Source organism: Excalfactoria chinensis, chromosome 5, assembly GCF_039878825.1.
Source record: "Excalfactoria chinensis isolate bCotChi1 chromosome 5, bCotChi1.hap2, whole genome shotgun sequence".
NCBI classification, from domain to species: domain Eukaryota; kingdom Metazoa; phylum Chordata; class Aves; order Galliformes; family Phasianidae; genus Excalfactoria; species Excalfactoria chinensis.
In genome coordinates, this window is record NC_092829.1 from 7,782,603 (window position 1) to 7,809,981 (window position 27,379).

The 27,379-nt window shown below is 43.0% G+C and overlaps 1 protein-coding gene across 1 annotated transcript in view; it reads left to right on the forward strand.

The window, feature by feature from the left end:
• Positions 1–931: 931 nt before the first annotated feature.
• Positions 932–27,379, forward strand: part of AKT1 (AKT serine/threonine kinase 1) — a 68,844-nt gene continuing 42,396 nt past the window's right edge. Inside the window, exons 1-2 of the mRNA XM_072337601.1 lie at positions 932–1,138; positions 7,333–7,504. Of these exons, the coding sequence (XP_072193702.1) occupies positions 7,459–7,504 (46 nt within the window). The 5' untranslated portion in view covers positions 932–1,138; positions 7,333–7,458. The remainder of the gene's footprint in view (positions 1,139–7,332; positions 7,505–27,379) is intronic.

Sequence of the window (27,379 nt, forward strand, 5' to 3'; positions counted from 1 at the left end):
CTGGAGGTGCCCAAGGTCAGGCTGAATGGCAGCCTGAGTTGGTGGGGGGCAGCCAGCCCACAGCAGGGTGTTGGAGCTGGGTGGGCTTTGAGGTTGCCTCCAACCGGAGCCATTCCGTGATTGTACGAGATGCGTGTACTGAGAGCAGAACGGCCTAGCAAGCAGCAAGGAGGCTGGGAGGCAGCACCTGTCCCCAGGCAGCCCCCCTTGCTGTGGGAAGGGATACTGAAATATCCTCTAAGTGATACCGCATTATTGAATCAATCAGGATTTAGGAAGCGCAGGGAAAACCTGCAGTGCGTTAAGGAGATTTGTATGGCTTCAGGAAAGCTTCACAAAGTTGCTCTGACGCTGTACAGGAGCCACATGCTTTCTGAGCAGCAGAGGTGCCACGAAACCACCGGGGCCCGTGCTTGGTGCCTGCTTTTTGGAGTTCATTGCCAACACTTTGGGAACACTTCGGCAAGACCAAGACCAGACAGCAGGCTGTTAACGCCAACAGCTTCCCGCACCTCTAAGCCAGGAGAAGCTACAAAGTGACCCACACCCAAGCTCCGGCAACCAGACGCCCCTTGGCCGGCGGTGCCTCTCAAAGACGGCAGCCCGAAGCGGGGCCAGGGGCCGGGTAGGCGGCGGGCTGAGGGGAGCAGCGAGGCGGAGCAGGGCGGCCCCACAGCGCGGCGGGGCGGGCGGGAAGCGGCGAGGCGGCGGTAGGACCCGGCGGCCGCTCCCCGGAGGATGTGAGCGAGCGCGTGTGGGACGAGCCCGGCTCCGGCTGCGGGGAGCTCGGCCCTGCGGCTCCGGGGGTGCTGCTGAGCGAGAGGCAGCCTCTTCCTCTCGGCCAGAGGCAGGAGCGAGGCGGAGCGGCGGGGAAGGCAGGCCGGCAGCCCGTGTGAGCCCCATGGGCCGAGCGCCTGCGAGAAGGGGAGGAGGAGCCGGCCCGCCGCCCGCCGCCCGGGGATGGTGAGGAGGCGGCGGCTGCCGTGAGCCCAGTTAGGCCTTCGCTCGGCGCCCGCCCGCCAGGCTCTCCCTTCCTCCGCTCGCTCGCTCTCCCCTTCCCTCCCCTTCCCCTGCCTCCTTCCCCTGCCGCCGCCGCCGCCGCCCTCCCATCACCTCCTCCCTGGGCTCCCGGAGCCATGTAAGTGACCCGCTCCCCGGGGTGGGAAGGGCCGGGGGAAGGAAGCGCCGGGGCCTGCTCCGCCGCGCATTGTGCGGGGCCGGGAGGGGCGGACAGGCGAGGCGAGGCGGCCGCTCTGCTCCTTCCCCGGGCGGCGGCCGCCGGGCGCCCGCTGACCCGCGTAGGCCGCGGCGGGGGCTTTTGCTGGCCCGGACTGAGGCACCGAGGGGCCGCCGGGGTGTGCGTGTGTGTGTGCGGGGGGGGGGAGGGCTGCGGCCCGGAGCCGGGCGGGAGGGCTCGGGGCGAACAGGAAGCTGTTGGCTTCCCTGGGATGCGGGGAATGGAAGTGCTGCGGGGTGGGGGGCTCCCCTGGCCGCCCTCTGGGCCTGCTGCAGCCGCGTCGTCCCCGAGCATCTCCGAGGAAAAGGGGGCTTGGGGCAGAGGGAGGAGGGAGGCACGGGGCATTTCCCAAAGTGTGGCACAGAAAGTGGCCGATCGCTCCTCCATCTACTCCCCCCGCCCCCATTTTCTCCCTTTATCTTTTGTGCGGCTTCGCGCTGCGTTGAGGATCGGGGAGTGTTTACAGTCGGGGCTGTGAGTCTCCGTGTGTTGGTGCTGGGCAGTGTTGCTGGGCCCCATTGCTTTGACTTCTTGCGGTGGTGTTGAGCAGAGCTGCGGGGAGCTGCCTGCAGCCAACCCCCTCCGCCCCCCAGGTGGAATTCTGCAATTGCTGAAACGTTCCTGCAGACTTCCAGGACTTTTCCTTTGGGCTCTTTGTAGAGAGCAGAATTCTAACAGAGTGCAAGTGTGCTTTATGTGCTGTTTTACTGACAGAAAGGTATTGATGCAGGTTCCACCTTATTGGGATTCCCCCTTCCCCTGGGAAAGGATTTAACCATTTTTCTCTCTGCTTTATTTTTCTTCCATCCCACCCATACAAGAAGTTAATCCCTGCTTTACTCTTGTTTGTTGTACTTATGCCACCAGGAGGGATGTACATTTTGAAATACAGTTACAAAGGGGCGTTACTAAGACTTAATTCAGAAGAATATTTGTTTACAGGTAAATAAATGTAACGCAGCCTATGACTGGTAATTACTTTTTTGTAGCAGCTAATTTCCTGATGACAGCCACAGCATTTGTCTGAGTTAATAGATTTAAAGGCACTGTGGAACTACCTTTGATTTTTTTTTAAACAGGAGGGTTTTCCTTGTGTACATTGTGTATAGAACTGCTTTTGGTTCTGAGCTACAGCAGTAAATCGAATCTATGAATTGATCCAGTATCCACAAGTAACCTGTAGCTCCGGCATTGCTGGCCTATAGAAACAACCCGTAAGTAATTACGAATAGGACTAAATAGACTCATGAGCGACTTGGTTTGTTTGGGAGATGGAACAAAACTTCCGTTATAAATACTTTGAAACAGAATTTGATTAAATGCATCTTAAGTTGGTGCAGAAGTTCTGAGCAGCACAGTCATTAAATTATATGAGGGTAAACTGTAAAAGGCCTTCTTCTTGTTTTGGAACATAAAGAAGATTTTGTCTAGCCTATGTCTTTGACAGAGGGTATGAAGAGATCTTTTTTTTCTGCCATTGCTTAGTTTTGAAATACGCAGTTCAGTTTGTCCTATCAAACTGCAGTTGTGGTTGAAGCTTAGACAGCTGCATGTCGTAACTCTGGCCCCTCACCTGAACAAAATCAACCTCCTGTCTATTGATTAGTGAAGACGTGAGAGCACAGGCATTCCAAATTGCAGCTTTGTAAACCTAGATTGTGCTGACGGATTGGAGGAAAAGTGGATGTGGCTTTAGAGATCTTTTCTCTGCTTACTGTTTTTCCCGCAGTTCTTAGTGTCAGAGGAGCATTTTTAAACCTTGTGATAAGCTGCACGTACAGTCATGAAATACTCATTTAGACATGGTGTTGTTCTGAATGGAACATCACATGAGCTAGTAGCAAATATTTGTGACCATGCCTAACTCATGGTCCACAATGCATTTTTGTAAAGCAAGCTATGATGCTGGAACAACCTGGTCCTTCTGTTCTCTCTTGAAAGCTGTCTGCCCAGATTGAGTAACTAGGTCATGGTGTGAAGCCGCTGTGAGTTCATGGGGCCTTGAGTGCTTTGGAAGCACTGCTTCTCCTGGGTAGGATTTGCATAATGCAGGAGATGTACTTCACTGGTCAGAGCCTGGTGGAGATACTTCTCCGTACGCTCTACTTAAAATGTTGGCTGGAGCCCAACTTTGTTGCGCTTGTGCCGTTTGGATACAGTTGGCTGTGAGCTTAAAGGGAGAGCGGGGATATGCTGCAGAAAGAGAGCGCAGGTTGCTTGTGTGATGTGTGGGCCCCAAAACATGCACCTCTGCTCCCCTGCGGTTCTTGTGACAGTGCCTTGAAACCAAGGTAGGCAGGTGGGCGGTTGGGTCCTTTTTTGAATGGTTCTGCTGTTGCGTGTTAGGAGAACATGCATGGATGTGTGTCATGTGAGGACATTAGGGCTGCCAGTCTGGGATGGGCAAAGTGCTAGTCTAGGAGCGGGCTTTGCTGTAACCTGCTTTCTGATCTGTGCTGACTGGCACAGCCATTGTGCTGAGTGAGACAGGGACGGGACTGAGGCTGGTGGGTTTGATCATCTTCTGACAGAGGCTTACTCCTTCACAAGGATGAAGTCATTACCATGATGCTCCTACATCCCATAAGCTTGTTTCAGATTCAGTGTCAATGGGAGAATGAATTTCCTTCTTGCACTGCTGTAGGGTGTGAATAGAAAGGAATATAAAATTTGACCTTGAAAAGGAGGGAAATTGAGAAGGACAGATTGATCTCTTGATTTCAGGGATATTTGGGAAGAAGCGAACATGAATGTAAGTACAAGATCATATGAGAAAAGGAGCTCTCCCAAATACAGGAAAGATGATTCTGTTCCACCTTCTGTTTAAGCTGATTCCTTAAAGCAGGCTTCATTGTTTCAGTGCACAGGGAAGTGAGTTATCTCATTACCTATGAAAGTTAATAACCTTTGAGGAATTAATGTATGCATAAGATCAGTATTCACTGTGATACGATGCTGATGTTGTGCTATTTGTGATTTACTGCACTTCTGCTGTGTGAGGAGCATTTTGGTATTGAAAAAGGTATTACAGAAAGCGTATTGAAAGTCCAGCAAACTGAATGCTGAGAGAAAGACAGAGTTGTTTAGCTTTTGACAGTAGTCAGTCATGTGCAGACACAGACTGAAGCAGCCAGGTCATACTTACCTCAGATGCCCTCTGCTCACTGGGAACCATTCCTAGATGGCCATAAATGAGAGCTGTAGTAATTCTTCCTTTTTTTTTTTTTTCCTTCTCTCTAAAGATTTTATGCAAATGGAACTTTCTCTGGTTTACACATCTTCAGAAACACACTGACCTGTAGTTAACTTACTCTTCTAATCCAGGAAATTACCATTACTTGCCAGCGCTCCATTTGATTGCCTTTTATTTAAATACATTTATTAAGCACAACTTGGATTTGTATTTTGAAGGACCAGATAGAGTTGAGTTTGCTGCTGTTGGAGCTGTGTCTTTGGACATTCACAGAGAGAAGGCATTCCCAGCTCAAGGAAAAGTTCCCGCTTACAAAATAAATGCTTAGGCATTGCTGAGGGAACAAGGTGGAGCCAATGCTGCAGTGTGGTGGAAGGAGCTGTGCAGGTAGACGCATCCCTGATGGCAGTGCTGGGCTAACAAGTGTGGGATGCTTCTTGTATAGGAATTGGAGGCAGAGGGCAGTCCAGGCTCTTTGGACACAACAAACTGGGGAAAAAGTAGTTCCTCTGAACTTTGGGTTTCGTTGCTGATTTGCTGTTTTTTGGTCTGCATAGTCACTGGTTCAGACTGAGGTGACAATTTAGGCTGTGAGGAGCAGGAGGCTGCCAGGTGGTAATCCTAGCAAGTGTTAACACAAATAAAACCTGGAGTATGTTAGTTGGGGGTTCTATGATTTTGTGCCATCACACTTTTTTTGGTATTAGTAAAAGGATGGTCCTTTCTACAGACTAGTGTGGTTCATGGCTTTCTTTTTCCTTTTAAGTATGAATCTTGAAAAGGATGTTGATTGCTTAACATGTTGCAATTGTTGAATAGAAGACACAGAGGTAGGCTACATAGACCCCACTTTCTGTTACAGTACCATCTTAGATGCATTTCACACCTTGGTGTTACGTTTTCTTACCTAAGCTGTGATAATCTCAGGGGTTTTGCTCAACCCTTTGCAAAATCTCGACGCTTAAGTGAAACCTTCAGCAAGGTTTGGTCTCTTGTTGATGTCAACAAGTAGATGTAGCTGGCGTGACTGTTGTGCATGCATTTTTGAAAGGAGAGTGGAAGCCTGCTGTGTTCATCAAGTTGTGTCTTAATTGCTCTGGATCTGAAGGAGTTTGTTCGAAGACAACTGGTGGCTGTGGGTTGCTGGTCTCTATTCTACAGCATATGGTTCTCACATATTTATTTATGAAATTAAGAATTCTTACAAGTCTCTTGTTCCAATGTCATTTTTTTGTGTGTTTTCCCTCCCTCAGGCGAACGTCGTATCTGTTTCTTTGAGATGATAATTATAAGCAGTCAGAAATGGCAGATTCATAATTTGGAAAAATATCTGCAGTTTCCAGGGGAAAAAAAGGAAAAAAAAAGCCACCAAAACATAAAATGTTACTGGAAATAGTGATAAATAGTTAAAGTTCATAGGTAGAAATACTAGGATTGACTTCATTCTCTCGCATCTCCTACCAGTCAATTTCTGCTTCTAGTGACCATTCAAATTTGACTTCCTTGCTTTGAAAATAGTTTTAGAGCACTGGCAACGAACAGTGCAGGCCCCTCTGTCCTTGCTAATGTCTCAGTTCTGGATTGGATTCATTTTGACCACCTGCTTCTTCTATTCAGGGTTGTGTCTTAGTGAGTTATGTGAAATTACTTGCTTTTTAATCTGGTTTCTGATGAGTATCACCTGCGTGCTCACAAATAATTGATGCACACACGCCAAATGCATGCAGAGATGATATATATTTGTTGGTGGGAATGTGAAGTCTCGGTGTTTGGAGAGAGACCAGTAAAAGCCAGGTCTTTGCTGGCGTGTTACAAGGGTTATTACTTAGTTATTGCTTAGAATGTGCCACTAGTTAGATTTTTTTTATAGCCTAAGCAGTACCAAATTGGATGAACAAATGGACCTTCTGAGAGCTCAGAAGTCGTTAAAGAAAAGCAGAACTATATCACAAGCAGAAAAAATAATAATATTCAATTTAGGAAAAGAATAAAAGCTGATGTGTCTAGGAAGAGCTACTTTCAATGAGGGGGAGAAAGATGAAGAACATCTGTGTGATAGTCAGCCATCAGATAGCCAAAACGTATTGAAAATGTGTCTGTTTTGAGTTATATAGATAGGGAGTTCATTTCAGAAAGCAAAACAGTGGAAATCCTAAGGTGTCCTTAGCTTATTTCATTGCAAGAAGAAGCAGCAACGTGCAGTGAGTTAGAGAAATAGGATAAAATTGATCAGGGTGCTTCTGAGGGCTGATTTAGGATAACGTGAGCTTTTCTGAGTATCTTTGTAAAGAAGCAAGAATTATATCAAAGGTAGAGAAGGTGATTTTGGGGGAAGACAAGGAGATTTGAGTGAGATAACAGGATAACGTGCAGCAAAGCATTGGGAGTTTTACTCTTGGGAGCATATCCCTAAGATGCGCTGTGTATTTGTTGATAGATTGATGCACGGCAGTCTGTAAATAAACCTTCCTGAGGGGATTCTGGAAGTCTTACCAGGAAATATTTATAACTGGACTTTGCTGAGTCTTGGATTTTTTCTTGCTGGGGGGTGTTTGGTGTTGTTGGAAGGCTGGAAGATGCCTACTGGGCAGGGACTTGTAGCCATCTGTAATCTAGACAGGGTGGTGGTAATTGTGCATCTGCCAGCGGTCAACCAGCTTAGAGAAGAAGCAGCGCTTCAGCAGGCACTTCTTCCAGCACCTTCACCTGCTGAGATACAACAATCCTTGTGAAGAACAAAGCCATCATTTAGGATTTGTAATAATAGTAAAAAAAGAAGAAAAGACAACAACCCACCAGTGAAAACTACTCCCTGTTGTATCCCTGATTTAATGTATGTGATGTACTTCAAGTAACAGTGGACTTCTTTTTTGTTGTTGTTGTTTTTGTTTGATCCTTTTAGAAGTAGCCGAGAAGCAGAAAGAGAAGAAAAAAACCATCCCTTTTGTGGATCCTTCTGCTGGAGTTCAGGAATTTCAACAGTGATCTTTTGACACAAACCGATCTACCAAGAGACATTCCTGCCATTATGAATGAAGTAGCGATAGTGAAGGAAGGATGGCTCCACAAACGAGGTAAGTGGCTCTCCTCTTCAGGACGACTGGTGATGGGTCCTGCAACACGGGATCCGCCCTTTAGCAAGGTATACTCAAATAGTGGGTTGTTATTTTCCTCAGTGGGGAACTGCTTGTAAGGAGTGTGCGTGACTTTCTGTCAAGCTGAGAAAATGCGTTACAAGGGGATTTCTTTGGGTTCGTGCTTGTGTGTGTGTTCACATAAAACTGCGCCAGCTCTTTGGTTTGAAAATGATTATGTAGATAGCAACCAGAGATGATACTTAGAGTGTTAAAGGTTCAACTGAGGCAAATCATTTGTTTTATATGTAGATCTGTTGCTTTTTCCGTTTGTATGCTGTTAGAAGATAGAATTGTCTTCAAGCAAACCTTGATTTGAATGGTGATCAGCCTTTGCGAGCAGTGCTGTTCTCTTGCAGAGACTTGCCAGAGAACGTTTTCTGTTTGCCTGAACCTCTCTTGATACTGGTGCCTTGGACAGAAAGAGTAACCTTGAGGTTGTGCACTCTGTGTTTCTGCTTTACCGCTAACAAAGTATGATTTTTATCAAAAATTTTCTTGACTGGATGGCGAAACTGCACTAAGGTAGTCACATGTACCATTCTGCTTGTTGCATTTTTAAGCATTGTATTTCCAAAACGCTGGATTTGCACTTAATTTTTGAGAGGATAGGTGGGTGTTTTCAACTCTTGGCTTACCTGCTTCTTTGTATTCTGCTATTGTTTCTTGTAAGAGAGAGAGCAGTGTTAGGTACTTTCCTAAATACCGTCATGTTTTGGATCAAAACCAGAACCCGTGTGCTCCAGCAGTAGGGAAGCTTGTATGGTTTTGCAAACTCAGGATTTTTCTAGAGGGTTTGCAACAACATGCCTGAAGGTGCAAAGGTATAGTGTAATTATTTTTGGAAGAAAAATGGAAATTCATTATCATAACCTTGATAAAGGCTGATCATTCATCTGCAACAATGAAGCTTATAATCCGTGGTTTAAAAGGGTGGAAGCTGGATGCAGTTTAGCAAATTATCTGATGCTTGATGTAAAAGTGCTTTGATAAGTTTTTTTTTCATGTTTTTCTTCTGGTCTGTTTTACTTTAAAAGCAAGGATAGGAATTCTCCTACTCACTCGTTAGCTTCAGTAACGCAGGCTCCCTTATCCTGGTGACGTACTTGTGAATTACACTGTTTGGTTAAAACAGGAGGAAGAAGCACAAAATCATGTTTCCCGTTCCCATTTATGTATCTAGAAATTCATTAAATAAGTGATATATTTTGAGTTTTAAATGGCATATTTAGACTGCAGTGATTTTAAATCTTCTTGTTACATTTTTTTTCTGTACTTTTTAAAATTTTCTTTCTTTCTTTCTTTCTTTGAGGGGCACTGCACAAAAATCTGAGGGATGCATGTTTAGTTCTGCTTAAAATGAAACCTCAGAGCAGTCGTATTTCAATCTCGTTTTTATTTAGCCTTAAGTACTGAATTTATTTTGTTTCTGGAATTACAACGAATCTACTCTCATGTAAGGAGACCTCTACAGGTCTTAATAAAAGATGCTCTGATCTTTTGATCTGATATTTTTCTTTTTCGCATTACCTTACAGAAACAGGTCATGGTCTCGGATGGCTCACTGATAGCATTGTGAGATTATCAGCAGAATGCATTTCCATTTCCAAAATGTTACTCTGCATGTTCTGCATTGCAAATCTGTGCCTAAACTGTCAAATTTATCTTGGTGGTTCTTGAATGCCAGTTGTCCCAGTCTTTTTTAACCAGTTCCCTGTTGCCTTTTTGCCTTCTTGGTAGGTACAGCAATTCCTATCTCATCCTGCTTCGTTCATATTGCCATTGTTACTTTGGCATTGTCCAGTTGGTTTTAGAAAGCAGTGCTGTATCTTCCCAGCTTTCCCCGGTGTACTCTGTGTGCCAGTTCCGTTACTCTCTTAATCATAGCTGCTGTGAGATCTGTTGAGAAACTCAGTTCTTTTGGCTTGGGGGAGGGGAATCTGATCCATTTGTGTATATGTTTTGTAAATGACTCTTCTTTTTAATCACTTATTGTCAGACCCTATCAGTTTGCTTGCTCTGCAAGATGAAGTGCTACAACCACAAGATGTTTCCAAAACTGATGTCTGATACTGTGAGCTTCTGAAGTTAAGGCATAAACAGTAATTACTGCAGGGAGGGACTGCTAAAGGATTTTAGATTTAGGAAATGTATGTTGTTTGTTTTATAAAACTGAAGTTTGGACTGCTTGTCGTCTTTGAAGATCCTAGAGCTTTTCACATGCAGATATTTTGTAGCAACTGGCCAAAATCCAGATTGGGCAATTAACATTCTCTCTACCTAAAATTTCCCCTGTAGCTTTGGTTGGATGTGGTGTCTCTTAGTTCGTGTCCTGAGCAGTTGAACAGCGTGACTGCATGCAGTTAAACAGTTGCTACATCTCAATTAAGCAGAGGTTCAATTTTGGTAGTTTTAATGATTTGTGTATGTATAAATCAGCTGGTAAAGTGCTCTGGAGTCCTTCTGGATGGCAGGTGTATGTAAGCATAAAGCCATCATTATCAGGAGCAGGTGTTTTGGCCTGGCAGAGAAATAGCAGGGCTTTCTAGAATTCTGGGGTTGTTTTCTTCTGTCAGCTTGCTTTACATTTTGGTTTTTGTTTCCAAGATTAAAAATACAAATGGAGAAATGAAATTAAACATCTCTGTCTGGCTGTGAGCTCTTGGCAGTTCTGTAAGTCAGTTGCTTAAAGGAAGTTCTACTTCCAGTAGCACAGATGTTTGTTTGTGGAGAGGCCAGAGTCATCCCCGTGACATGCCTAACCTCAACCAGGCAGAAATGTAAGAATTCATGAATGAACTTTTTTCCCACTTGGCAGTACTTGTTGCTATTACTGCAGTCACAGTGAGGCGACAGACTCTTGCAAGACAAAGACAGTAGTTAAATTACTAACCAGTTTGTGCAGAACTGCGTAGCTGAAGGCTTTAAACACGCACATGAAAAGCATGGGGTGAAGAAACTCTGATTTGGGGTGGTGCATTCTGTGTGTATTCAGCACAAGTAGTCTCTGAGGGTTAAGCAGGGGGATTGTTCATTGGGAGATATGGGGGAAATGGGTAGCTACAGAGTTTATATACTCGTGATTCTATATGAAGGAGCAAGGAGAAAAATTATCTGTCCAAATTGCTGCTTGCTAAAATTTTGAGATTATTGGTTTTCTAGATGTTTTTAAGGAGTATCTTTTCTTCTGGTTGTGTGTTGTGGAACTTCTAGATAAAAGAGAAATACCTGAGTGCGTTTTGTTAACTTTACTGCTTCGTTTGTAAAGATCTCACTGGATTTCTCATACATTCCTGCTCTGGTCTCCGCTTATGAAAGTCCTTCTATTGTCTTCAGTCTTCATCCTGTTTTTTTGTGTTGTTTTTTTTTTAAGTCTTTCTGCAAGGCTAACAAAGAGTGGGATTGTGTGCGCTGATGCTCTGTCATCTCTGTCTTCCCTACTACGTCCGGTTTTCCTATTAGGGCATAAACTCAATGGAGAGAGGAGTCTTTTGGAGAGAGAGGGTAGGACGGAAGGAGGGGGAGGGAAAAATGTGTGCTGACATTTACAAAAGGAAATGGAAATCTAGGTTTCTCACTCAGGGAACTTTGAAGCAATTTTGAGCAATAGGAGAAACCTGTGTATTCCTCCATTAATATTTGGCAGCAAACGTGGAGCTACTTTTTTGTTTGTTTTAAAATAGCATAAGAACACAGCGCAGTGATTTTAAGCATGAAAACCAGAACGTGTCCTCCAAATGTCAGTTTGTATGGGCTTCAGGCCGAACAGACTATTTGAGTAGTTGAAGTCTAGCTGCCAATCTGATGAAAATTGCTAAAGATGCTTGAATGAGAAATTGCACAAAAGATACTTATTCCACTGCTGGAAATACTACTAAATTTGTTAAAGAATTGTTTCTGTAATGAAATGGAGCGACGCAGATGTTCTAATAAATAACTACAAGTCCTTGGTGGTTTGCCTTCCTACAGCTACATTGCATAAAATGAAGGCAGGATCTTTGATACAAAGTAAAAGCTCAGTGTTAAACACTGTTGCTCTTTTCACCTTATTTAGCAGAGTAATGTGGACTGTAAATTTTACTTGTTATTTTGAGCACAAGTTCACACTTTGAGTGTTCTGCTAGTATGAATCAAAATGGGATCATAAGATGTGTGACCAAAAGTTAACTCTGTTTCAAGCCAGTGGGTGTCTTGTGTTGCCGTTTTCCTTCCCCTCCTTTCTTTTCTCTTTCCTGTTTTCATCGTGTTCCTTACCTCTTTTTTGTATGTGTGTGCGTGTTTGCTTTATTTTGGGGTCTTTTTTCTTTCTCTTTCCCTTGGCTTTTGTCTGTCTCTGGGATGTAGCTGGGTGCTTTCTTGATGACCTGTGCAACCAGAAACGTCAAGGTTCACGTTAGTTCAAGGAGTGTCTGGCTTTCATGGCATTTCAAAGGAGTGGCTGCGGCATTTGATACAAAGCATCCTAAGACACATCTGAGCTCTGGAGGTGCCAGCTATAGAGAAGTGCAGCTGCATCAGAGGGAAAACTGGGGGTAAAAGGAAAGGTAAAAAACAAGATAGGAGCTGAATGGGGAGTGGAAGGGGGAAGTTTGTAACAGAGGGAAACAATCTGATGTCACTTCCAAAGCTGAAGGCTTGGGTATGTAGGGAAATCTCTAGCTGTTCTTGCAATCAAAAGATAAGCTGTGTCAGTTAGTGGTATTTGTAGTGTGTCTCTTTTTCAACACAAGGGGCAATAGTTTTGCAATGCTTGCTCTCAGTTGCTTTCATTTTGCTAACACTGTTCTGGGAAAAGGGAACTGGGGAGGAACCAGGAAATTATCGACCAATAAATCTGACCTCGGTGGTAGGCAAGATGCTAGAGACATTAAGAAAGGATGAGATCACAAAACATCTGGAGAAATATGAGCTGATAATGGCTAGTCAGCTTGATTCTTGGAGGGTAAACCTCATATGACGGAATTATTTGTGGAGGGATCATAGGAAACAAACTGGGTACAGAGTACTGTAAAAAGTCTTCTTTGGACAGCAGGGAGGCCAGATGCTGAGGATTACCTAGCACAGCATAACTGTACTGTACTATGCCTTTGAGAGGAGACACAGCTAGTGCTGCCCTGAAATCGCTTGTCTTCCTACCACTCAGATTGCTTCAGCTTTTGACCATCTCGGTTACTTTCCAGGGTCTTTTTTGAAATGTCTTTCTGGCCAGGACTTGTTGGTGTCACAGCTTTGCATTTCTGAAGGACAAAGTCTGAATATTTGTTTGTTTGTTTGCCTGTTTCCTGAAGAAAAAAAACTTCCTCTCACCAAAATTTGTATTCCAGTCTTTTCCCTGCCAACATACAGTTCTTAAGTAAGAATAAGTTTCTTAATCGGTTGTCTGGAGAAGTCATATTAGGTTAGGTCTTTTTCTCTGCTTGGAACTTGTGAGTGATACCAAGCCTACTCTTGGTTTGAATGACAAAGAGGAACAGCTCTGATGTAGATGCTCAGATTGTTTGTGTCAGTTCTGGAAGTTTACTTTCATATTCTGCATTGTTGTACGTCAGCAGCCAAACAAACTAGGTCTCAGTTTTATCTCTAAAAGTGAGGTAACATCATAAATTGCTGCTACTTCTTGTTAAAAGAGATCTGAGAATGAGGGATCTAGGACATTGCAAGCCTTATTTAAAGCGAGCCCAGCAATGCTTTATACAGTGGTTTACACAGAAACCGTCTGCATTGTCTTTGATCCTCTCCTCTCCTTCCTGGTTCCTTTATGTTAGAGGAGAAACAAAGTAAAAGCGAGGCCTGTGGGGAAAAAATAAAATAAATATTTGTCCACATGTGGTTTTCTATTTCTTTTTTTTTCCCCCTTCTCTTAGTAAACATATTGAGAAGTCATCAGGTCTGCACTGAGGAAGAAGTACGTACTAAGGGAGTATGCTATTTTGAGGTGAGGAGAGAACAGAGAATAAAGCTCTGCACATTGTTCTTGCAGGAGTGATTTTGAGCAGGGAACTGCAGTGCCTTTTGAATTTGGCGCCCAGTCCTTCCTTTGGAATTCCTTCCCTGCAAACCCCTGTGAATGCCAGATGCTTCCATCCCCTTCCTCTGTTTCACACTCATTCTCCCACTGTGTCCACATCTCCAGCTGCGCTCCTTGCCTGTGCCAGAACTGGCTCTGGATTAGCACCAGCAGCCTTAGACTTCACCATCTTGAAAGAATTGGCTATGACTTACACTGTTAGACTACGTGGTGACCTGTAGTAGGGTCTCCATTTACCTACAGTTTGCTTTGCTGCCAAGTTCTCCTAAAAATTGCTATGGTGGTTGTTGGTCTCGGGATCATCCAAGAAATAAAGCAACAAACCTTGTATGTGTTGGAAAAGAGTACTTAACATTTCAACTTTTCATTTGAATGTGTTTTGAAAGATGGAGCATTGTTGTAAGAAAATAACTGTCAGCCTTGTGGTTGGTTTTTGTGTGTGTGGGTTTTTTTCCCCTTTTATGTATTGAATTAACTGATTTACTAAGAAAAGAAACGAGTTGAACTTTATTGAAAGGTAATCTCTCAAGGGGTGAAGACAAGAGGAGGGATTATTATTTTCAGATGCACATTGTACCTGAAACATAATGCATCTTAAAGGGGGAACAAAAAGCAGGAAACAGTATGAGGAAAGAGGAAGAAAAAGAATGGAGGAAAAATGACACCATATTAGGTGTGAAGTAGTGTGCTGCTGTGAGAAGTGTTTATTGCAGCTGTAAGGGGGAAATAATGAAGACCAAATTTGAGTGAAAACATGTTATGAACTCTTGGATTATTCTCTCAACTCTTCAAGTTGAGCCAAAAAATGTGAAAAGATAGCTGGTCAAACGATGTTGTGAAATTTGTCAATTTATGCAAAAGTGCATGGTCGTGTTTGCAGACAGCTGAGGTAAACAGTCATCACAGCCTGCAGGCAGAAGAAGGGAGCTGTCAGTTGCTGCTTTCTCAGTCTCCTGGGTAAGTCAGGAGAGCAATTCTGAAGTAGAGATGTGCTCTGAGCCTGTGGTTCTGCATATGGCTGCAGAGTTGTTGTGTGGCTACTGGGGCTGAGCAGAGCACCTGGTCAGTCACAGGGCTATCAAATCAACACACTGTTCAGCTTTAATAATGTACTCTTAATGGGAACCACAAAGCATGCATGCCAGGGAGTTGGGTTTTGTGTTGGCTGTGAACCACGACCTTCACAGGAGATGGTTGTGTTGAAGACTGGAGCTTGCTACCATATTGTGTGGTGGTGTGCTGATAGGAAAGTCTGACTCATTGAGTTGACACTGTGGATTTCAGGTGCTGAATGGGGTTCATGGCTGCTTGCAGCAGTAGCTGTTACTTCTCAGATTTTAGGTGCAGGCCTTACGTGTTTGCAAATATCAGTTCCCACCAATAGATGTTAGGAGATTTTTTATGGCTTTGCCCCTTTTTCTTACAAATAAAACTATATTTGAATTTATTTTTTCATGCATTAAACTCCAGTAAAGTCTCAAGACTTAATAGGAAGAAATACTTCCATAGAAAACACATTGCGATAATTTAAAGTCTGTGTGTGTGCTATGCTGCATCTGCAAAGATACCACTACCATGTTTAGAATAATTTAGTTACAGTGGTCTGAAAGATGCTTACACTAGGTAAGGTTTATGCCCTGAAATACAAGGACACTCACTGCTTTATCTAGTTTTGCCATCATTCCTTGATTGGCCTTTACCAAGTGGAGCATCAGTAAAATCTTACACCCTTGAACAAAACTGTTGAGCAGTTCAAAATCCATTGTTAGGCCTCTTCATAGCTGCACAGAGGGAAGGCTGCCTTGTACTTGCTTGTTGCTTTTCATGGACTTGCAGGCACAGATTGTTCTCTCTGGGTGGTTTTTTGCATGCCATCGAAATACCTGCTCCTGTCTGTGGGCTGTAGACTTTCTGTAAATAGTTACTGAAATGGAAGTATTTTCATTGTATAGGCTACTTACATTCTGTTTGAAAAGTTCTGATCATGCAGTCTCCTTCCTCTCTTGTCATCATTAAGTAGAAATTAAACTTGGGGAGCACCACAAGAAGTGACAGCTTTTCAGCTGAAGGCTTTCATTTCTTAATTCAAGGCTTCACTCAAAGTGTGGCTGTAGCATTTTAGCTGTACTGTATGTTTATACAGGGACTAGACTTGAATCTGTGATAATTTATGATGGCAACACAAGTTGTGGGGCTAGGAAGTAATTTTATAGGTGGAAATTGGTTTCTGAGCATAGAGTGAGAATTCCGTGCTGCTGTAAATTCAGTAATCAAGTCATTTGATGATGAATATTTTTTATGTTGCTTTGGCAATATCTTGAAAACAGTGCTTTAAACTGATAGGTGAAGTGCCACTAATCACTGCCATTTTCTTTTCTCTGTGTGTGTGTGTATTAGGAAATCTAGCCTCTTAAAGTGGTCTATCAGTAGAAAAATGGTGTCGCTGGTTTAATGCTTCCTCAAGTGCCTTTCAGGCAGTTGAACGAGTAGGATAATAATGAACTTTTTCAACCTGAAGTTTTCCTTGTATCAGAGATCTCTGTAGTTCTAGATTGTCTTTTCTGGTACAGATAAAGCTTTAATACTGTGTAAACGTTTGAAGATACGCAACTGATTCATCTCCAGGTGTGGAAGCTGAAGTTGTCTTGTTACTTGCCTGACAGGAGAAGTATTTATCCTAAATGAGAATTAGGAAAAAATTACTTTTTTATACGTGGAAAATCCCTTGAAAACTTGCCAGCAGCAGCCTTCAGTTGACTTGTGGAGGCACTGCCTACCGAACATTGTTGTGGCAGCTTGTTTCTGTTGTTTCTGCAAGGATTTATCCTGTAAAGTCAAGATATCCTGCTCCAAGAGAAGGGGAGAGATAGGGAGATTACATCATCATGGAAGAATACCAGAATAGTTAGCTTTAAAGCCATTCAAGACTACATTGGCACCCCTTTGTTATACAGTGTAGCTGAAAACGAACTGCAGCAATAATGAACCAATCCATCTAAATCACAGCAGCTGAACAACTGACTGTTCTATCTCAAAATGCAAATGCGTTGTGCAGAATGGATTTAATTGTAAATGTTTACTTAGTAGGGAATATGAGCCTTTTAGTTTGTGACAATAATCATGAATACAAAGCCCCAAAGAATTTCAGGGTTTACATAGCTTGTCCCCGTTCTCATAACAATATTTCAAAGTCAGTTTTTTAAAGAAATATACCATTTGGCTTTTTTTTTTTTTCTAGCCAGTGAATAGAAATCCTCAATGCCCAATTGCTAAGCCACACATTGAAAACTGAAAGATAAATTTAGTCGTGTGTATTTAGATCGGGCAGGCTTTTCTGTTGTATTTCTTTCAAATCTACGTTAGGGCTTTTTAATAGCTTCAGGTAATAGGAAAAAAAATGCTGACTTTCAAGGCTCAGATTTGTTTTTACAGTGCATGTAGCGTTACACAGAGTGTTAGCATTCTCTTCCAGGTTCACACAGTGAGGTGCCTCTCAAACAAGTCAAGGGTTATACTTAGGAATTTCTGCTCCAGTTTAAAACAAAACAAAAACAAACCAACATGTTGAAATCTTCCTTTGTTGAGTTCTTGAAACTGGGCCCCAGATTGCGGCTCGTGAGGATGAGTCTCTGTCACTACTTTGATTTTTTTTAATTAAAGTGAAATAGGATTGCAGTCTTTTGGGGAAAGGAAAAAGCTTGCAAAGCTTTACTAGTAAAAAGAAAGAGAAAGCAGAAATATCTGCCAAGCTGTTACTGGGTATCTTTGGGTGTAAGAAAAGACACGTTGCTTTGCAAACATACACATACCAAAAAAAAACCAACCCAACAGTGTGCGTGTTTATGCTTCTGGTGGCGTTTTGTGTGTGTGTTCTTTAATATATTTCACATGTGCAGTAGTCCTTCTGAAAAAGAGACAACAAACCCCCCTGAAGAATAGGCCTTTGTGACACTGGAGAAGTTTACTGTGCCAAAGTTATGGTAAGAATTTGTAAATTTTGGCTGCTGGAGTGCTTCCTTCCCCTGCTATGTTTTTAGTGTTGGAAACTTATAAGTGTGGAATAGAGAGTTGCTTTTTGTTGTTGCTGGTATTTTTTTAACTGACAATGCAAACATTCATTTCACAAACTAAACCACCGTCCACATGACGCTTCTGGCTGTATACAAACACCCTGCTGAGCTTGTTCTGCAGAAGTCTGCTGTGGGCTTCCTGGGTCACACTGAAATGGTTGGTCGTTCTTTTCAAGGCTGTGGTGCAGACCCAGCCTGTAGCTGCTCAGATTGAGTGTGCCAGATTCATGTCCCTGAAAGAAATGCTTTTAATTGGAGCACAGCCCTCAAAGCCTGGTTGTTTTTCTACATCTCTTTTTCTCTGTTTTACATACTTCATTTCTGCTGTCTTGGGGATTGTTTTGTTTTGCCTTTATTGCTTTGGACAAAGCTGAAGCTATCAGGGAGATATTCAGTTTTTTCCTCATCACAAAATATAATTCCTTTTATATAAGATGTCCTTTCTTCATCTTGATCTTGTGTTGAATGTTTTAGGTTTTGGGTAGGCAGTATCACTTGGGATCAGCACTTGTGGCCTGAGGACTCAGTGACAAGTTAGCCAGCAGCACCTTGTTGTCCTCACAGGGTTTTCTGGAGTTACCAAGGACAGAATTTGAGTCCAAGGCTGGACTGTCATGGTGACAAAATATTTAGAAAACATTTTCTTGCCTGAAACAAAAGCTTGGATTGTGCAACACAAAGTACTGTCCCAGTGTAATAAAAGACCGTGTGTGCTTTAAAGGGTTCTGTGTGTTCCATGACTGCCAGCTCTTACCACATACAGTGTGTTCAGGTGAAATGATGCTTTTCTTCTCTGAACTCTCAGCTTTCCAAGCTGGGCTAGTTCCCCCCCTTTACACAACAGCCTTACAAAGCTGTAGCAGCCAAATGTGGCCTCGGGTTTTGAACAAAGCGGACAGTCCTATTCAAAGCAGATCCATCAGAACTGTTTATTCTCTGCATCCGTGGTGGCCCTGCTGCATCATGGGCAGATGTGCAAAACTTCAGCCTTTCCATTGGCATTGGTTGCTCTGATCCTCAGTAACCTGCAGGCTCAGGTAAGTGCTTCTGTTGGGTTAGAACATGTTGCTCTTGGTGCAGGAAGAGTCTTTTGTACCGTAGGTGTTTCATACTTTGGTTTTGTTGTGTCCCAGCCTTACTGATACCTAACCTCTGACTTGAGAGGAAGGCAGTGATCTGAAGTGACTGTAGACAGTTGCAGTGACTGTAGTAGATTGTTTATTGGGAATCATGTGAAATGATTTTAAGATGGGGGAAATCTGTGCAAACAGAATATGTTAGCTAGCCAGTTCATCATAACTGCACCATTTGAAGTTCATGCATTTTTTTCCAGCATAGTCTATCTCCAGTGGAAATACCAGTTGTGATTTTGAAGGAAGGAATAGCTTTACTTATGTACTACCTATGTTGCCTTCTCTGCTCAGAGCAGCAGGTGGCCAAGTTTCTTTCTGAAATAGCGGCTTTTCCCAGCTCTACAGCAACTACAACCAGATTGTTTGCAGAGACTGTATTTTATGATCTTCAAAGAAACTGAAGTTACTGTAGCTGTTGGACCATAACGTTCTTGAAGAAAACGGGAAACAAAAGTGAAACATCGGGGTGGTGATGTGGTGTGGAATATACTTTTCTTAGATTTGCATCATCTTGCAACTTTATATGCTTGGCATGTAACCCTGTCCCATTCAGAGTGCTGCTGCAGAGCTAGTTCCTTTGGACTGCTGCGCTGTTGCTATCTGCTAGTTCCTCTGTTGCATTGAATTGCAAAAGCAGCTGCTTTTCCTTTTCATACCTATTTTTACTGTCTCTAATTTGCTATTAAGACGTTAACTTCTGCCTCCAGTTAGCCTAGCACGTCTCAATGCGGTGACTAAAACATGGGGGCAAGCAAATACTTCTGCGCTTTCTCTTGTGCTACCCTTTCACACTTGGAAATGTTCCCTGTAAACATCTGCAGTGCTGCTTTATTATCCTCTTCAAAAGCTCCCACTCCTTGTGTTGCTTATAAAAGGCCTTGATGAACTTGCACTGCATGTGTACTGAGACTGCTCTTTACTGTGATGCCCACTGTTTGTCTTCTTTTCCCCTCTTCTTTTCTTCTCTTTTTTTTTTTTTTTCATTGTCCCTGCCTTATGACACAAAACTCTGCAGAACAGGAACTATCTCATTGTTCTATTTGTACAGCAGGTGGTTCAGGTCCAGATGTTTATCTGAAATTGCAATGTACTGCAGCAATACAAATTAGGATTTAGAAAGCCGTATCTAAAATACGGAGAGAAAAAGGTCACATTTACTGTGGTTATTTTTGTGATGATCTTATGGTAGCTTTTCTTTTTCTTTTTACTGTATGTTCTCTGCTTAACAGGTGACTAGTTGGAATGCACAAAAATCAATGCATATGAAGTTTTCTTCCCACTTTAAGGCAGCACTTCTCCTCAAGGCCAGAGGAAAGCTTCCTTCTCAGCAGCAGCTCCAGGCTACTTGGAGAGGGCTTCTTCAACACTTGTTAGTTTATTGAAGAGGTTTGTTTACTCCTTTGACGAGACTGGGTGTGATTATGGCAAAACCTCATGTTTATGGAGACTCTTCTCTTTTTGGGTACCATTTTAGAAGTGGAATGACACAACAGAATGTGTGGTTGTAGGCACGTATTCAGACTTCAGAGGCAGCGCATACCTTTTTGACCATGCACTATCCTGTGCTGTTTCTCTCACGATTCATGTGGTCAAAAAGAACATGGAGGAACATAGAATTAATTTCTCTTCTTTATGCTCACTACACACAGAGAATATTGATACTCATCTTTCCGCTGACTCTGATAATCCTCAAACCAGTTACTGGAGTCAAGGAGATTAAAATGAGGGCAAACAGCCAAGCAGGCTTGAGGTTTTGTTTCTTGAATTTGATTTGAAAGTTGAAGTTTGATAAAGTTGCTCCTCTAGAAGCTCCTTTCAACGTAAATTATAATGTGATTTATTTATTTTATTTTTATTTGCTGACCAGTTTGATATTGGTAATCACGTGTAAAGCTAAGGCAGATTTGAAGGAGAATAGCAGACTTCATTCTAGATGAGAGCAGTTTGGTTTTTGTTTTGAGATTCTTTGTGTTGACCAACGAACAGAAAATAAGCAGTAGTTTCTGTGGTGTCAGCAGGCTGTCTGATGTGTTCAAACACAGACGGCAGGATTTCTCAAGGCAAAGGTTCAAATTGTGTAGTAATAAACAAACGTCGCTAGTTCACTGCTTCTAGTTACTAATCTGAATCAGTGCTTTGGAACCAAAAGTTGCTTTTTCCTTTAATTACTGGGATGTCAGGCTTACTAAGAATGCTGTGTAGCTTTAGAGCTGCTGGGATTTGTTGTTGTTATGTTTATTGTTTCTATGAGTGAGTAGGAATGTTTCTAACTTCACTCTTTTTGCTCTTCTGGGAGAGGAACATTCCCAAGTTGAAATGTGGGTTGCAGGACATGTTGTGGGGCTAGCCCTGTTCTTTCCAGTCCTCTCCAATTAAGGCTGGAGATATCTTATGTTGCTTAAGGAGATTAAGTGCTTTGATAGTCATCTTCAACTACAGCTGATGCTGCAGCTGCTTGGGACTCTTACCATGGCTGAGTGTAGTAGATGACATGAGCTCTGAGTTCATGTTGTGTTTGTGGTGGCTGAAGTTTATAGAAAAAGCCAGTCAGAAAGATGAGTCTTGGGCCAGTTTGTCAGCAGAGATGAGCAGGGTAGTCTGTGGTAGCAGAGGTGACCTGGAGGCTTTGCATGGTTGTCAGGTGTCCTCAGCTAGTAACAACCCACATGTTTCTTTCCTTTCCACCAGTAGGTTAACGGTTACATCCTTTCTCGAGGCTTGCTTGTGATAGCGTAGCAGTCTGTCAGCTCATGTCCAGTATGATGAACAGCCACATTTTGGACTCATACTTAGTATACCAGGTAATCCATATGGTGATGGATCTTTTCTGTTTGTATCAGGGAAATAGTGACCACAAGCAGCTGATGTTGTCAAGTTGCAAGCTTTGTAGAGTTATAGGATGTTGTTTCACAGCTGGTGCTCTAGATAGCTGCAGTTGGAGTCCCAGATTTTGGGATGTGAGATGACATTTCACTCAGAAGAGAGAGCCTTTGAGGACAGGGTTAAAGTCTGGCTGCACCCACACTGAGAAAACTTGAGCTCTTTGCAGCCTCTGTAACTTTTTATTTTTGATCTGAAACAAGGTTGTTGTGTGAAGCCTGGAGCCAGAGTCTGTCTGTGCATCTCCATCAGGTCTGCATTTAGATCCCTGTCTGAAAAGAGATAGCTGTAGTCTCAAAGGGATTTTTTAATTTCTTATTGTTTTATAACCCCAAGTCTCTAGAGTCGGGAGGTTCATGAAGGATGCGTGTCTAATACCAGTTTCCTATTAAAACTTTCACTAATTAATTTAAAATTGTACCTATGACTTGCCAGAGATTATTTTATTTTTCTACTTTGGAAACTTTGGATGTCTTCCTTCCTTTTCCCACAATAACAGGATAGTGCTGACTATTTTGGAAATTTTCTTTGTTCAGATTTGGATTTCTGAACACAAACAACGCACGTCTGCTGCCCTGTTCCATTTCTGATGGGCCGAAAGCACTGCTAATAGAAGGGGTAGGCGTTTCCCGTTGACGAGGGAAGGTAGGTGGGTCAGACTGAAGGCTGAGCATCCAGAAGCTGGGGTGGTGGCTGCTGTATTAGAGTACTGTCCTGGAAATGAGAATCAAAGCCGGTCCTCCAGTGCTCCACCGTGAACTGCCTTCTGTATGATCATCTCGGATAAGGTTATTTTTATTTCTCTGCACCCCAGTTCCCTATCTGTAAAATGGCGATAGTGGCACTTCCCTGCTTCACAAGGATGTTGTGAGGACAACCGCAGCTCAGACTGTGGGGCTCTTGGATGCTGTGGTAACTTGGGGCACAGATGGAAGAAGGGAAATGTTCCGCATAAAAGCTTTCTGTTCTTTAAGCCCAGCAGTAGGTTACAGCCCTGATGTGAATGTGGTTTCCACTCATGTCATGACTGGTGCCGTGTCTTTTCCCTGAATGTTTCCTTGCTGAAATAGTGTGTGCATACCAGCAAAGCACTTAGTGTCCTTATGGGAAGCTATTGTTTGCATCATTGGCTGCAGGCTCTGAGTGAGGCTTACTATTTGTATTTGCCTGTGTGGGCCGCTCGCAGTGAGTGAATGGAGTACGTGCTTCTGGCAGCAGCTACCCTGTGTATCTCACGGGCTGACTCAAGTGCTGGAAGGAGTTAAAAATCAATGGATCTTCGCTTGTGAAATTCCAACTTGTCTAGCAGTTACTGTGAGCAAGACGTGGACTGCAGTCTGGCCGGAATAATGCAATTGTACTTGACATAACTGGTTAAATTTCACAGAAACCACATCCTTCTTGTTGCCACTGACAACATAACATTCCCTAACGTTTGATTTCAAGCGGTGCTTTATTACCCAGATGTACATGTAAATGTACTTCTAAAGAATTTCTGTCCAAAGACGCTACAGGAAAGTGCTATGCTATTTTTAAGTTGTCTTCATAGTACTTGTGTATGTATGTATTTGTATATGTATATATTTGTATGTATAGAGTAGAAGCAGGTAAGACACAGGAACCCTATCTGCTCAACATTTACATGATCATGTGTCCAGAGGGAAGGCTGCAGAGAGCTGAATATGTGTTCAGTTGAATCTTGCACATGCAAATCAAAGTGTGTTTTTTGAGGTGCTTTTTGGACTGGGAGATAGGAGTGTGCTTCACTTACTGCTTGCGCCTTGAAACGTGTGGCTCATGCCATCTTCCTTGTTCACCTGCTTTGATAAATTCTATATTTAGTTGTCTCTGCCCATCCACTTGAACAGGACAAAAATAACTTCAGTGTAATCCATCCTCTCAGTCCTTTCCTCTCCACCCCTTCCCTCCCCTCTCCTTTCCTGCTGCTGGATTTAAAGCATTCAGTTGTTTGGCTGGTGGAAGATTTTTTTGTTGTTTGGTTTTGTTTTCTTTCCTTACAAGAAGGGCTTACGAGCAGGAGAAAATGTTTACACTCTGCAATGAAACTGTGAGGAGTATGCAGGCTATCAGAAACACTTCTTCCTCTGTTGCAGTGCTTGCCTAGGGGTCAGAGTCTGTGCAGAGTGCCTGGAGGGAGGTGGAGCAGAGGGATTGGGAAATGACTTGGATGTGGCATACATCTGTCTGACAAAAAGCCAACCGTGCCAGGGGAGAAATGGACAAACAAATTGTGTTTCAGTGCTGAACTCTGAGGCTGAACCTAAAGTTTGCACAGGAGCAAATCTGCAGATAAGTTTCCGATGGACCTTGACTCCTATTGTGCAAGTGCTGCGTAGTATTTAGTGCAGAGGAGATGGCCGTGGGCGTCCCTGCTCAGGCCTCTGCTGCGTCCTGCCACTGAAATGCTCCATTGCAGTTAGTACCTGTCACAAGGCAATGCTGGCCAAGCCACCAGGAGCAGGTAGGTGCCCAGCCCCTTGACTTCAGTATGCTTTAAACACCAAATTACTTAGAAGCAAGTTTGTTCACCTAACTTTGGATGTTGACCGTTTTTATCTGCAAATTGGAGAAAGAGTATCCACTGAACTAACCAAAACGTTTGCTGCCTGTTTTATCTGAAATATTATTGCCTTCCACAATGAAGCTGATTGTGATTTGAGGGAGACTGTATTGTATTTTGGTGAAACTGCTTTGGGATGCAGCCTGCCAGGTTTTTGTATATCTGGAGCTGAGTATTCGGTGTGTTGTTATTGCGAACAGACGCATTGTCTGGAGTTGGTGGGGGTGCACTTGTTCCCACACACAAACACACGCACACAGACTTCTAATTTAAGCAATTTTTAGTTTGTGTTAAAGGTGATGATGAGGAACAGAAAGATTTAGGGTAAAGCCTTCGGTCAATACCGTGAAAAACCTTTGCTTATTTTTGTGTTCATAGAATTGCTGCAGGACAGGATGTCAGAAGGGTTGTGTTTGGAAACCAGTCATAACATCAAAGATTCAGACTCTCCTTTCTTCTTCCTCCTGAGCCCCAAAAGCCCAGGAGCAGTGGTGAAGCTCTGACCTAGCAGACATCCCTGGAGGTGCTCAAGGCCAGGTTGCATGAGGCCCTAGTGTGTGATTTAGTGAGTGGCAGCCAGCCCACAACAGTGAGTGGGGGGGTTGGAACTGGATGATCTTTGGGGTTCTTTCCAACTCAGTACATCGTATGATGTGGACATAGAAGATGGCAGCTGTGGTGGTACCAGTTGTCACTTCTCAGCATGACTTCTGTGGTGTGTGTTGGGCAGTCAAGTGAAACCACTGACCAAAGCCGGTTTGCACTTTGGAATCTAAATCCAGATTCGATCCTCTAGGCCACACGTTTGTTAAAAGGGTGTGCTGCCCTTGCCTGCTTCTGTGCAATGGGATCGCATTGGCCCCCGTGCTCGGTCCTGCTTTTCAAGTGAAGTTCGCTTTAATTTCTAGGAATGTTAATTCCTCACTTCAGAAGCACAAATATGCATTTGGTGCGTTCAAAAGGGAGTGGGCCCTGAATTGAAAGTGCACTTCTTCTGCTTCAAGGCATAGCGTAATCCTTTTAGTAGTTTGGATTACTGAGATTGTAGTGGGCAGGCCGGGATGCCTTGCAGACATCTGTTTTTCTGTCTATTGAGTCAAGTCAATATCCTCAAAACTGTAATTTTCACTGTAATGATGGATTACACTTGTCAGAGCGTATAGAGTTTTGTTGTGTGTGCTTAATAAAAGAAAACAGATTCTCGTGCTTATTTTTTTCTGAAGTCAAATACATCTGAACTAAAGCTCAGCGTATGCAAGACAAACTACGCTTTAATTTTACAATTGTCTGATGGGACTTTGCGATTTATTTGTTGTTACTTCCTTAATGATGTTGCAGTCAGAGGCACTGTTTTGCTAAATGTTGTGTAAAAAGTAAATTGTAGCACAGCAGATGTTGGTATTTGGATGGATGTCGGTGCAATGGGGGGACAGCAACAGTCATCTCTGTCAGCTGTCTTCAGACTCCACAGGCCTGCTGTGTGGTTACTTTGGTGTGTAAAAACAACTCGTTTTGCAACTGGGAAGTTTGGCATTACATTTGGCACGGAGCCATCGAGCTGGGTTGAACACAAGTGTTTATCCAGCGATTTTTCTCAAAATCGGTAACTTGGAGAAAATGTTTATTAAACTTCAGTACAAAGGGAGGGAAGGGGGGGAGTTTTGTGGTTATATCTTTTCCTTTATAAAAGAAATCAACATTTGTAATGCTGAGAATTTTTTAATTCCCTCTCAACCCTGTCTGCCTTCAGCTGCCCTTGTATCCTTTTAAACCTTTTTGCAGCTTGTTGTTTATAATTTTGTTTTTAAAGATTAAAACGAAGAAGCACAGCGGATGAAATACAAAGTATACAACATGCAGTCGTTACCTTTCTCTCCCTTCTGTGTTTTGTTGTGGATTAGGTGCAAAGAACTGAGGACTGGAAATGAAGCTGTTTAATTATCCTCTCCTGCCTTTCTGTAGAAATCTCACTTGAAGCACGGAATGTGAGCCCTGATCTGCAGAGCAGCTGATCTTTGTGTGATAAATTACTGTAGATTTTACCTTTTGGTTAAATATGGGAATCCCTGAAGGCCACCAACAATTTTTCTTAGACCTCTCCTCAATATCAGACACATTCTTTATGAAAACAGCAATTTGGGCTGCATTTTTAACGAACAGGGCAGGGGAGAGCAGCAGTTTTGCAAAGCTGCAGCAGTTTTAATCAGATTTTATACCTTAAATTGGGAACCTTTTGATTAAAGATTCATTGGGAAACTCTGTCATAACGAGGGCATTTAGTTTGGATTAATTTTTCTAATCCATTCCAATCTTTTATTGCCCCCGTGATTAAATAATTAAATGCCTTCGTTGTTTGAAATAGATGCTGTTCCTTTGGAAAAGACAGTAGGAAATTGGGATTCTCTGGTGAAGGAGGAAAACTGAGCAAACTAAGAATAATGACCTAGTGGTGAACTGTGTGCTTTGGTAATTTGATAGATGAACTGCAGTTTTACTACTGAGGATGATATCCATGCATCACTTTTCATGCAGATCCTTTTGTTTTGTTTTATTTGACGATGTTATCATAGAATCATAGAATTACCCAGGTTGGAAAAGACCTTGGAGATCATCAAGTCCAACCAGAGCCTAACCATAGTACCCATGTTACCAGTAGCTTCCAGTTTTTGTGCCCAAAGGTGGCTTTGCTTAGAAAACCGTGATTTGCAAGTAGCTCTGCCCGCTATAAAAATCAATGTAGTTTGCTGTGAATGAATGAAGACTGCAGATTAACTACTGCAAGTGTTCTGTGGCTGCTTTTTGGAAACTTTTTTGTCTTCTGTTTGATACTGGAATTATAATCCTAGTCTTAATTTTTTAATTTATCATCGCAGAAGCAATGGTGGTGGGGAGTAAATGCAATAAAGCGTGAGGTTGGGAATAATCTCATCTTCACAGCATCCCAAAACAGAGAGCTGAGGCTTCATGGTCAACCCGACCTTGGAGTTTCTTCTGCAGGAATTGGCACTGCTTGCCTGTTAAAGAGCAGGGTCATTGCAGTGATGTTATGTGCTCCCAAACAGGCTCTGCGCCAGCTCTGTTTAACGTACCTGTGTGTGTGTGTATTTAAAGGATGTAGTGCTG